Genomic DNA, 12,779 nt, shown 5'->3' on the forward strand with positions numbered 1-12,779 from the left:
TTTGAGACGGAGTTTCGCTCTTGTTACCCAGGCTGGAGTGCAATGGCGCGATCTCGGCTTACCGCAACCTCCGCCTCCCGGGTTGAGGCAATTCTCCTGCCCCAGCCTCCTGAGTCGCTGGGATTACAGGCACACGCCACCATGCCCAGCTAATTTTTTGTATTTTTAGTAGAGACGGGGTTTCACCATGTTGACCAGGATGGTCTTGATCTCTTGACCTCGTGATCCACCCGCCCCGGCCTCCCACAGTGCTGGGATTACAGGCTTGAGCCACCGCGCCCGGCCTCATATGCTTTTAAAATAAGACATCTGGCTGGGTGTGGTGGCTCAAACCTGTAATCCCAACACTTTGGGAGGGCAAGGCAGGAGGATCACCTGAGGTCAGGAGATCAAGATCAGCCTGGCCAACGTGGTGAAAGCGTGTCTCTACTAAAAATACAAAAATTAGCTGGGCATGATGGTGGGTGCCTGTAATTCCAGCTACTTGGGAGTCTGAAACAGAATCACTTGAACCCTGGAAGTGGAGGTTGCAGTGAACCTTAGTCATGCTACTGCACTCCAGCTTGAGCAACAGAGTGAGACTGTTTCAAAAAAATAAAATCATAAGACAAATCTACTTGATAATGTACCTTTTGCTTGACCTCAAGCTGTATAAAACCAATAAATTTTTATTGCTGCAGTAGTATTCTTATTTCACACAGTGATTTCATATTACATATGCAAAGTAGTTCAGCAACTGTTTCTTTGTTATAGAAGTTTCAACCTTTACTTTGTGCAGTAAAAACAAAAGTAGGCTATAGTCTGTGCCATGATAATGTATGGTTTTTGAAAATATTTCATAAGAGTTTGATAATAAAACCCTTAAACTTAAAAAAAAGAAAATTGTTTAATGTCTGAATCATACATCCTCATTTCTATTATTGTGAAATAATCTGCCTTTTATAATAGCTTTATAATTTAGCAATTAACTAAAATATGTAGACTGTTAATACCACTCTTAAAATGATTTCTAGGATTCTCATATTCAAACCAGAAGAGAATTACCAGTACTGTTTTTTGTTTTTTTTTTTAATAACTTAAAGGCTGAGTGCGGTGCCTCACACCTGTAATCCCAGCACCTTGGGAAGCTGAGGTGGGTGAATCATCTGAAGTCAGGAGTTTGAGACCAGCCTGACCTGCATGGTGAAACCCCATCTCTATTAAAAATACAAAAATTAGCTGGATGTGATGACAGGCACCTGTAATCCCAGCTACTCAGAAGGCTGAGGCAGGAGAATCACTTAAACCCTGGAAATAGAGGTTGCAGTGAGCCAAGATGACACCATTGTTTTTTTTTTTTTTTTTTTTTTTTTTTTTTTTTTTTTTTTTTTTTTTTTTTTTTTGTTTCCCTGTGCCTTTAAAAGTTATGCTTACTCTATACTGTAGTCTGTTAAGTGTGCAATTATATCTAAGAAAACAAAAACCTGTATTGCTAAAAAAATACTAATGATCATCTGAGCCTTAGCAAGTCCCAATCTTTTTGCTGGTGGAAGGTTTTACCTCCGTATTGATGCCTGCTGACTGATCAGGGTGGTGGTTGCTGACATTTGGGATAGCTGTAGCAGTTTCTTAAAATAAGACAACAATGAAGTTTGCTACATCAATTGGTTCTCCTTTTCATGAAACGATTTCTCTGTAGTATGCAATGCTGTTTGAGAACATTTTGCCCACGGTAGAACTTCTTTCAGAATTGAAGTGCAGTCGGACATGGTGGCTCATGCCTATCACTTTGGAAGGACAAGGTGGAAGGATTGCTTGAGGCCAGGAGTTTGAGATCAGCCTGAGCAACATAGCAAGACCCCTTCTCTGCAAAAAAAAAAAGAAAGAAAGAAAACTTTTTTAATCAGCCACTAGTAACACACACACTTATAGTCCCCAGCTACTTGGAAGGCTGAGGTGGCAGGATCACTTGAGCCCAGGAGGTCAGGGCTGCAGTGAGCTGTGATTACTCCACTGCACTCCAGTCTGGGCTACAGAGCAAAACTTTGTCTCAAAAAAAAATTTTTTTAAGTAAAATTGAACTGAATCTTCTTACCCTGCTGCTGTTTTAATCAACTAAGTTTATATATTCTAAATGCTTTGTTGTCATTTCAACAACTTTCACAGCCTCTTCACCAGGAGGAGATTTTATCTCAAGAAACCACTTTGTTTGCTCATCCATAAGAAGCAGTTCCTCATCCCCTCAAGTTTTAGTGTGAGATTGAAGCAATTCACTCACATCTTCAGGCTTCATTTCTAACTCTTTTTATTTCCACATCTGCAGTTCCTCCACTGAAGTTCTGAACCCCTCAGACTCATCCATGAGAGTTGGAACCAATGTTTTCAAACTTCTGTTAATGTTGCTGTTTTGACCTTCTCCCTTGAATCACGAATATCTAGTATCTAGAATGGTGAATTCTTTCCAGAAGATTCTTCTTTAATTCACACATGTCCATCAGAAAAATCACTATCTATAGCAGCTGGAGCCTTATGAAATGCATTGCCTAAATAGAATTGAAAGTTGAAATGACTCCTTGATCCATGGGCTGCAGAATGGATTTGTGTTAACAGTCATGAAAACCACATTAATCTCCCTGTTTCCATCAGCGCTCTTGGATAACTAGGTTCATTGTCAATGGGCAGTAATATTTTGAAAGAATCTTTTTTTCTGAGCAGTAGTTCTCAACAGTGTGTTTAAAATATTCAGTAAACCATGCTCTAAACAGATGTGCTGTCATCTAGGCTTTGTTGTTCCATTTTTTGGAGTATAAGCAGAGTAGATTTAACATGATTTTTAAGGGCCCCAGGATTTTCAGAATAGTAAATGAGCATTGGCTTCAGCCTAAATTACCAGTTACATTAGCCCCAAACAGAGTGTCACCGTATTTGAAGCTTTGGAGCCAGGCATTGTCTTCCCCGTTATAGCTATTAGAGTCCTAGGTGGCATCTTATTCCCAAACAAGGCTGTTTCATCTACATTGAAAATCTATCATTGAATGTAAACACGTTCTTTAGTTATCTTAGCTAGATCTTCTCAGTAATTTGCTGCAGCTTCTTAATCAGCACCTGTTGCCTCACCTTGCACTTTTACATTATAGAGATGGCTTCTTTCCTTAAATCTTCCAACTTTGTTTCTGCAGCTTCTTCACCTCTCAACCTTCATAGGACTGAAGACTTGAGTTAGGGCCTTGCTCTCTGGATTAGGCTTTGGCTTAAGGGAATGTTCTAGCTGGGTTGATCTCTCCAGACCACTAAAACTTTCTCCCTATTAGCAACAAGGCTGTTTTGCTTCCTTATCATTCATATGTTGACTAGAGTAGCACTTTTAATTTCTTTCAACAACTTAATTTCTTTACCTTCTCAGTTTGGGTAAATGTTTGTCACAAGAGGCCTAGCTTTCAACCTGTCTCTGCTTTTCAGCATGTCTTTCTCACTAACCTTAATCCTTTCTAGCTTTTGTTTTAAAGTGATAAGCATGCAACTCTTCCTTTCACTTGAACTGTTAGGAGCCATTGTAGGGTTATTAATTGGCCTAACTTCAATATTGTTGTGTCTCCGGGAATAGGCAGGCCCAAGGAAAGGGAGAGAGATGGGGCAACAGCCGGTCAGTGAAACAGAATACTCACATTTATTGATTTCACCGTCTCTTATGAGCGAAGTTCCTGGCTCCCCAAAAACTGTAAAAGGTTGAGCCAGGAGGATTGCTTGAGCCCAGGAGTTCAAGACCAGTCTGGGCAACATAGTGAGACCCCTGTCTCTACAAAAAATACAAAAAATTAGCTGGACATGGTGGCATGTGCCTGTAGTCTTACCTATGTGAGAGGCAAAGATGGCAGGCTCACCTAAGCCAGGAGATTGAGGCTGCAGTGAGCCGGCACTGGGCCACTGCATTCTAACCTGAGCAATAGATCATAACAGTAATAATTTTTTGAGTTTAACTGATGTGTTCCAAATACCTTGACATTTAATTAGTTTGACAAAATTAATTTATAGTTACAGAAATCAGATTGGTGGTAAAGTAACATGAGGGAACTACCTGGGTAGATGCAAACATTCTGTATATTTTGGTTGTTACATATGTGTATTCTTTTGTCAAAAGTCGTTGCTGTACAACTAAAATTTGTCAGTTCTTCAGTGAAGTTGTTTTTTTGTTTTTTAATACCCTTACTGCCAAAAAACAGTTGTAGGCACAGAGATTTAAAAATAAATGATCTAGCCTGAATGAAACTTTTAACTAGAATATTGTTAAAAGACATGCATGTATTTCGTTATCACTTAATTGACTAAAAAGTAGATTAAACCAGTCACAGGTTTTTAACTTGACAAATAAACAAATTTTACTGAGTGAAACATTGGCAACTAGACTAAAAATATAATTGTCTAGAAAAAGTTTTAAGATTTAGTTTTTTCTTACATTATATTAATACATTTATGAATTTTAAGATTAATGAACTTTTGTTGTGGACTTAGCTGAAATCAGTAAAGTAGCATTTGTCAGCCATGATAGAAATGCTTATTTTCTAATAAATGAAAATCACATAAAGTAAATGTTATGTTACAAATTACCATTATAAGCAGACCTGTTGGCTTACAAATGGTAAAACTTTCTTGCCCTTTTCCTGTATACATCATGATTGTCTTTTGAGTGCTTTAACTGAAGTACAGAGCCTGATAAAAAAAAAAATATTTTTCTAGAGGCAGTAATTAAGTACAACATAGCTGGAAATGTTAAGCTCGGTTTTAGACTACCTTTTTAGGAGCTGAGACATACCAAGTCTTTGCTGAATAAGTCTTAGTGTGCATATCCTTAAGTAATTCTACATGTGGTATTATACTGTGAGAAAATCCATAGTAGAGTATCTATAAATGTCAAGATTACCTTTAATAAAATATGTGATTAGGTGATGTGTTCAATATATTATTTGTAGAGAACTAATTTTTTATAACCTTACACAGAACTGAATATCATTTTCAGGTTTATTACTGAATACATAATCAGTTAGATGATAACATTTTTCTCCTGAATGTGTTCTTGCCCTTTAGTTTATCCTTTGAATTATGATTTATCATCTATTTTAGGATATGTAGGAATATTCATTAATTGACTGTATTGTGATTATGAAGTAAAACTAGTTGTAACAGTGTTGCAATTAGTAATTTTTTTTATAGTCTTGCAATTACCTCGCAGCATTTAATACTTGTTTAAAATGGTTTATATGAATTAAATCTGTACAACCAGGGGATAAAATGTAAACAACTGCACTATTAGGAAGATATTAAAGTAGAGGCTATATTTACAGTGTCGTCTTTCAAATCTAGCTATGCTGTAAACTGATGTTTGCTGTATGCTCCTCCTGATTTGAAATAGATGAAAGAAAATGAACCTATTATCACCATGGTTCACACAATGATTGAGAACTCGGCGCTAAGACCCCAACTGTACCAGCAAGTAAGGTCTTGGACAGTGAATGATACTGCTTTATCATCTGCAAAATCCCTCAGTGACAGTTTTGATTTATCCTCAGATTTACTCATGACATCAGTGTTTTTCTTATTTTATTTTTTGTTTATGTTTATTTGGAAAACCACAATTCATCCATGCTTTTCAAGATGCTGCAGTATTCTTAGCATGGCTTCGCTGAACATTTTGCTGTTGAATATTAAATGTGCCATTTTCCTAAAGTTTTTGTGCAGAGTATTTGATTGTTATGTACTTGGAGGTCTGCAGTACATTTGCAAAATTACTAGATTTCCATATGGTTTTATTAACTCTAAAAGCATATCTCATTTTTAGAGAAAAGGCTTTGTAAAAATATTTACTTTCAGGGGTAGCCCTCCACAGCTTCCTCCAACCTAGTGTTTAAATCTAGTTTCTGTACTATGTTATGGTAAAACTTAAAGGTAGCCACTTTTTAACATACTGGTGGGTATTTTCACCCAGTATTCTTAACCATTCTCAAGCAGTCCTCAAGACTATCATATCTTACCCTATTCTTTTTCCGAACTCAAAATATGTGTCTTGGAGTTGGCTGGCTTTAACTTAGGAACCTTAGTAATCTGCAGATCTGCAAAAGAAGTCATATACGTTTCTATCAAACTTTTGTGTATTCATGGTCTAAATGTTTCTAGCTATGTGTTTCTCAACATCAGCTTCTTCCACTTCAGCACCCTCAAATTACTCTGGCCTATGACCTGTTACAATCTTTTAAAAATCATGCAGAAGAAGAAAATTAACTAACATGAAAAATGAATATGTATTTTGATTAAAATATATAAGGCACCTAGTAAAAAGAAGGACTTTGAGCTCACACTGGCTTTTAAGGCCTCTATTTGGTTTAGTTGCCATGGGATCTGCATCACAGGGCCATGTAAATGAAGAATGGATACAGTTGATGAGAGGGTGACATATTTCAGTACAGTTTTCAAAATATTTAAAGTACATTATTAGATGACTGAAAATAGTCTCAAATTGTAATAAAGAGATCAACAAACTATTAAATATTTAAAGTTAAACAGCTTTACTTATCAAAAGGAAATGAACTCTTTCAATGCTTAAAGTCACCAGATTATAGGCCTTGGTACTTTATTCCTGAGTACCACACTGAGAGTCTTAACACTTATTCCAAATCTGATACCTTCTGCAATGCCTGATGCTGTCAGTAAAATATGTCATTTATATAATGTTAAATTGACATGCAGTCAAGGGATTTTGTTACAATATCACATTTTGCATATTTTAGATAAGAATGGTAGCCTAGATTTCCTCTTTGGTTTGGTTGGTTTTTCTGTTTTATAATGCTCAACATTCATGGTTCATGATAGATAAGTCTGATAGTTTAAATTATTCAGTTGCATTAAAAGTTCTCGTTGAGGTTTTCCCAAAATGTGCAGTTCTGAAATGGAAAGGACTGAAGAGGGGAGCAAAAAAAAAAAGATGTCTGAGACTGGCTCGGTTTGGCATCACTGACCTTGAATACTGAAAGAGCAATAGATTTGTATAAATATTCATATTAATACTTGAAAGAAAACTAAAATTGTACAGAACAGAAAAATCTGAATGTCTAATGTCAGCAGCCATGCCTGAGCATGGCTCAGCCACCACTTACCAGGAAATCATGTTAACTCTGAGTGCTATCAAGGCTAGGGAGTCTTCAGACTGTCTTATTTTTGTTCGGCCACTGGTAAAAAGGACTTAATTATTGCAGGGCATCCTTAATAGATTAAAGTGACAGCTTGACACATTTTTTAAGCTCTGTTTATAAATTTGCACAAATTGAAATTAGATTTTATTTTTTCTCCAGGTTTCCCTTAATCATGTTATTATCCAGGGAGAATCTTCATGAAAAAGTATAAATGTACTGCTACAGTTAGCTTTTCTGAGGTTGAATTACAATGTTGTATTAATACATTCTTGATATTTAACTAGAAACACAATGGCAAAATATTTTATAATGTATTTTATTCTGATTCATAGCCACTCAGTTTTTCTCTCAGGAGGACCTTTATGGAAATGTTTGCATTTTCTTCCTTGGAGAACATCCGAGAAATTACCTAGGAAATAATTTTCTTAAAATTGCTCAAATAAAAAAGACTGAATCCAGGCCAGGCGAGGTGGCTTATGCCTCTAGTCCCAGCAATTTGTGAAGCTTCAGCCCAGGAGTTTGAGACTAGCCTGGGCAACAAAGCAAGACCCTGTCTCTACAAAATATAAAAAAGTTAACCAGGCATGGTGACACACACCTGTAGTCGTAGCTACTCAGGAGGCTGAGACAGGAGTCCAAAGCTGCAATGAACTATAGTTAAAATTATACCACTGTGCTCCAGCCTGGGTGACAGAATGAGACACTCTTTTTTAAAAATAAATAAATAAAAGCATTCTAGCCCACCTTTCACAGTTACATTTTAGCACCATACGTTTTATAGCATGATTAATACCAGTGAAATTAATCACTTGATAAGTAATTTGTCCTAAAAGATGCAGTATCAACAAATGCCTACAGTCTTATGAGCATTTTTTGCTCTCCATGGATAATATCTAATATTATCAAATTTTAAAATATTTTCCTAAAAATCTTTTTTGGAGTTTATATATTATGTTCATATTCTTTAAAATATATATAGTCCACATACCTAAGGGATATTGATGTTGAATTTTAATTAACATAAATAACTAACTTAATGCCAAGACAGCTTTTTGTTTTTTTTTTTTTAAAGAAACTATCAGGTACTTTATTATGAAAAGCTTCTGGCATCCTAAATAAAATATAACACATGTCCTTATATAGTTAGTAAAATCTATATAACATACTCCTCAACCTGAAGTTGGAGCAATGCTCAAGTTTATGTAATTACTACATAGGCCATTTTTTCATTTGCTTTTCTACTGTTGCTAAGGTACTTCAAATGAAATATTCAAACCAAACCTTCCTTTTTTATTTTTATTTTTTTGCCAAAGTTATATTTGTAAAAATTGATAGTGTTACCATGAACTTAAATATGCAAAACTTGAGTTAACTAGAATGCTCATGAAATTTACATTTTTCTTATTAGTAGGATTTTCTTTTTTCTTCTTTTCTTTTTCTTTTTTGTTTCCTTTTTTTTTCTTTTTTCGTTTTTTTTTTTTTTTTNTGGTAGGGCAGGGGGTTGGGAGAATGTTGGTATGAGGGGTCAGCATTTTCATCTTGAGGACAAAATAGCAACCTTTTCAATCCTGTGAACGTGTTTGTTGTTTTTTTAAGGAATAATTTTGTTTTCTTATGCTTCTGTTGTAAAAGCAATGTGTGGCAAAACGTTTAAGAATTTGGTTAGTTGATGTTTAATGAATATCTTTATTGAATAATTTGATAAATGATTTAAAGAAATTTTTGGTGATACTAGAAGTAGAAATACCACAAAAATGTGTAACATGTTTATATGGCTATAAAGGATATATCACTCTAATGTAACTACAGTAGATATTTTTCTTTATTATGATATGCTAACTGATATAAAAATAAATCTGCAATAAGATTCCCTAAATAAAAATAGTATATTAATAACCTAAAGATTTACTGTAAATTACTAAGTTTTCACCTTAATATACCAGTCTTTTTTTCTGTTCACTCTGAGATACAGGGTATTGTTGATATTTTAATCTAGATGTAACACTGTCCACTAGTTATATTCAGATTCTGTGGTCTAGTAAAGCTGTTTTGCATTTAACTTTAAATATTAAGCAAACTACAGCTGGGTGCGATGGCTCACACCTGTAATCCCAGCACTTTGGGAGGCTGAGGTAGGTGGATCACCTGAGGTCAGGAGTTCGAGACCAGCCTGGCCAACCTGGTAATACCCCATCTCTATTAAAAATACAAAAATTAGCTGGGTAAGGTGGCCCACACTTATAATCCCACCTATTCTGGAGACTGAGGCAGAAGAATTGCTTGAACCCAGGAGGCAGAGGTTGCAGTGAGCCAAGATCATACCACTGCACTCCAAACTGGGCAACAGCAAGACTGTGTCTCAAAAAATAAAATAAATATTAAGAAAACTATATTTGAGCATCTTAGTAGCTTATGGCCTTTGGTCTTTAATTTGTTATAAATATGAAAAATGTAATTTTGACATTGTCTTACATTTTTTTTTTATCATGGATCTACCTATTTAAAACTTACTTTTTATTCCTTTTTTAATATAGGAATGTAAATTATTTTCTTAGATCTAGGTGCTTTAATATAGAATGATAGTTGACACTTCTCAGGGCACACCTGAGGATACTTATTTTAAATAGTGTAAGAGTATTCTAACTTTGGTGATTAAATTCATTTTTCATGTAATATTCATTTCTATAAAAGTTTTGTGGTTTAACAATCAGTGTGCATACCCTTAAATAGTCACAGATTCGTTTGCATGAGGTATGTGAAAGTAATGTCTTGAAATGAAACATGTAAATCCAGGATTTATTGTGTGTTTGGAATGCTTATATTTTTACCTTCTCCTGATTCCTACATTTCTAGATCAATTCAAAATTATCTCCTGTTTAAATTATGCCTCCTTTTAAAACTGTAACTGTCAAGCAGTTTCTTTCATAGAGAAAACATGCAGAATGGTCATTTATACTTTCTTATGTATTATGCATATATGAAATTTACTTTTTTTTTTAAATTTCTCTGCAAAGTATCCCCAAAGCATATATGAAATTTTATTTTTTAAACTGGAATATAGTTGGGACACATTATTTCTAACCGTACCTTGAAAAAAATTGGTGCCATTTAGCAAACATGCAATGAGCCCCATTTAAATTTATTCTACTATATTTTCGTTACTTTCTCACCATCAATATAAAAATCAAAAGACAATAAAAATAATGAAGTATTGCCTGCAGAGGCTATGATTTAACTAACTGGGATGGCCATTGAAATCTTGCTAAGCACGATCAGAAGTAAGGATTTGTTTAGCCAAAAGATACTGGGAAGAAGCTAAGTACATTGAATAATTTCTTAAAATATAATAACGCAAATGGTGTCAACTAACACACATAAATTTGAAAATTGACTATCCATAGTTCATAACAGGCTTTCAGTTTTATGAGGTTTTGAATGATTTTCCTCTTTTCAATTAAACCCATCCTTTTCCTTCATTATCTTTTAGTTCTTAAGACAGAAGAACAAGATAAGTCTATATTGTGTATGTGTGCTTTATATTATGTATATGTATACAATATGTTATAGGTTTTGTTAAATAAGGTGTGTTGACATTTGAGTGTACACATATACAGTGTGTGATTATGTGTATACTGTGAAGGATGGTTTTGACTGTTGAACTATGCTTGATTCAAATATTTGATTTGATACAGTTGCTATGATTGTATTTGTCAATTTTTTTATTAAAATAATGTGTGTCTTTAAAACCAAGAATGTAAGGTACTGTATTAGTTTTGTTTGACCAGCATATTATTATGTTTAACAAGCTTGCTACATACATCGTTCTCATGTATCTTGCATATTATATCTCTGTTAAATATTTTTCTACTTTGTTGATCTGTGTTTGAATTAAACTTCTAAAAGTATGAGAATCATTACAATCTACTTTTGTTATATTGCCATATATATTTGATATAAATCTAAAATATAGGCTAAATATATTTTTAAATAAGATTTTTTAAGTTGCTATATGATTTTTTTCTTATAGCTGTCACAAGATGAAGGTAGAGGCACATTATACAAATACAGACCTGAAGAAGTAGATATTGATGTAAGTATTAGTATGATATATATTGTCAGTACTCTGTCATATTCTCTGCCAAAAACACTGGAAATAAGCATGACCAAAAAACTTCTTTCTCCCAAGTCCTCCAAAATGACATCAGATAAATTTATATTGTGTGTGTGTGTGTGTGCTCTAATTATTCCCTGCCCTCTACGTTCCACTACTCCCTGTTGTTAGCAGTTGAACATATTAAGCATCACTTACATGAAAGTAAAAACTGTTCTGATTTTTAAAAGTTAGAGAATGGCTGGGTACAGTGGCTTGTACCTGTAGTCCCAGCACTTTGGGAAGCTGAGGAGGGTGGATCACTTGAGGCCGGGAGTTTGAGACCAGCCTGGGCAACATAGCAAGACCCTGTCTCTACTAAAAATATCTAAATTAGCTGGGCATGGTGGCGAACGCTTGTAATCCCAGCTACTCTGGAGGCTTTACCATGAGAATCTCCTGAACCCAGCAGGGAGAGGTTGCAGTGAGCTGAGATCGTGATACTGCACTCCAGCCTGGTAATGGAATTAGACCTTGCCTTAAAAAAAAAAAAAAAGTTATAGAAGACTGGAGGCGAAGAAGAATTGCCGTGTTTTTTGGATAAAGTATCAGCCTTTAGACATTTTATCACTACTTCCTTTTAAATTAAATTTCATTTATTTTATGTCATATTTTATTTGCCACACATTCTTCCCTGATTTGCCACACATTCTTCCCTCATTATTTCCCCTGATTTTATTCCATTGAGTTGTACTCCCTTTGTTTTGTTTTGTTTGAGTCAGGGTCTCTCGCTGTCACCCAGGTTGAGTGCAGTGTCATGATCTCAGCTTACTGCACCCTCCGCCTCCCGGGTTCAGGTGATTGTTGTACCTCAGACACCCAAATAGCTGGGTCTGTAGGAGCACACCACCACACCCAGCTAACTTTTTGTATTTTTTTTTTCTAGTAGAGTCAGGGCTTCGCCAAGTTAGCCAGGCTGGTCTCAACCTCCTGACTTCAGGTGGTCCACCTATCTTGGCTTCCCAAAGTGCTGGGATTACAGGGGTGAGCCACCAAGCCCAGCCCTGCCTTTTTCTTTTTAACACCTTTCATTTGTGTAACCTGAGTCTTGTTGTCTGACAAAGATAAGGTAGTTATTTTAATAGATAAATGGCAAAGAAGGTAAAGTCTCAAATTTCTTCCTTTTGTGTCATTATGCCATAAAGTTCCATTTCCAATTTGTCCAGTGTTTTCATTTTGAAACATTAAAACTGGTTTATTGTGCTATTAAAATGTTATTAGAGTACTTTCTTATACTTTCATAGTTAAGAAATTAGGGAGAAATTAGGGTAGTATTAAGAATTTAAAACATTAAAAACTGATGAACTTTATTTTTCTCCATTAATAATATTTTTATTTATATTTCGGTTAGAAGTGTTCTATTGTGGCCGGGCGCGGTGGCTCAAGCCTGTAATCCCAGCACTTTGGGAGGCCGAGGTGGGTGGATCACGAGGTCAAGAGATCGAGACCATCCTGGTCAACATGGTGAA

The 12,779-nt window shown here is 35.2% G+C and overlaps 1 protein-coding gene across 10 annotated transcripts in view; it reads left to right on the forward strand.

Annotated features, from left to right (window-relative positions):
* Positions 1-12,779, forward strand: part of PLEKHA5 (pleckstrin homology domain containing A5) — a 240,820-nt gene that overhangs the window by 179,993 nt on the left and 48,048 nt on the right. For 5 of the 10 annotated variants that reach the window (XM_037738475.1, XM_037738486.1, XM_037738481.1 and 2 more), the window contains one exon: positions 11,188-11,457. In XM_037738475.1, coding sequence (XP_037594403.1) covers positions 11,188-11,442 — 255 coding nt within the window. In that variant the 3' untranslated portion in view covers positions 11,443-11,457. Of the gene's footprint in view, positions 1-5,337; positions 5,701-10,647; positions 10,684-11,187; positions 11,458-12,779 lie in introns of those variants that run through there. The other 5 variants (XM_037738472.1, XM_037738473.1, XR_005200281.1 and 2 more) reach the window with 4 other exon arrangements.

This window comes from Cebus imitator, unplaced genomic scaffold (genome assembly GCF_001604975.1).
Source record: "Cebus imitator isolate Cc_AM_T3 unplaced genomic scaffold, Cebus_imitator-1.0 Scaffold2, whole genome shotgun sequence".
Taxonomy (NCBI): domain Eukaryota; kingdom Metazoa; phylum Chordata; class Mammalia; order Primates; family Cebidae; genus Cebus; species Cebus imitator.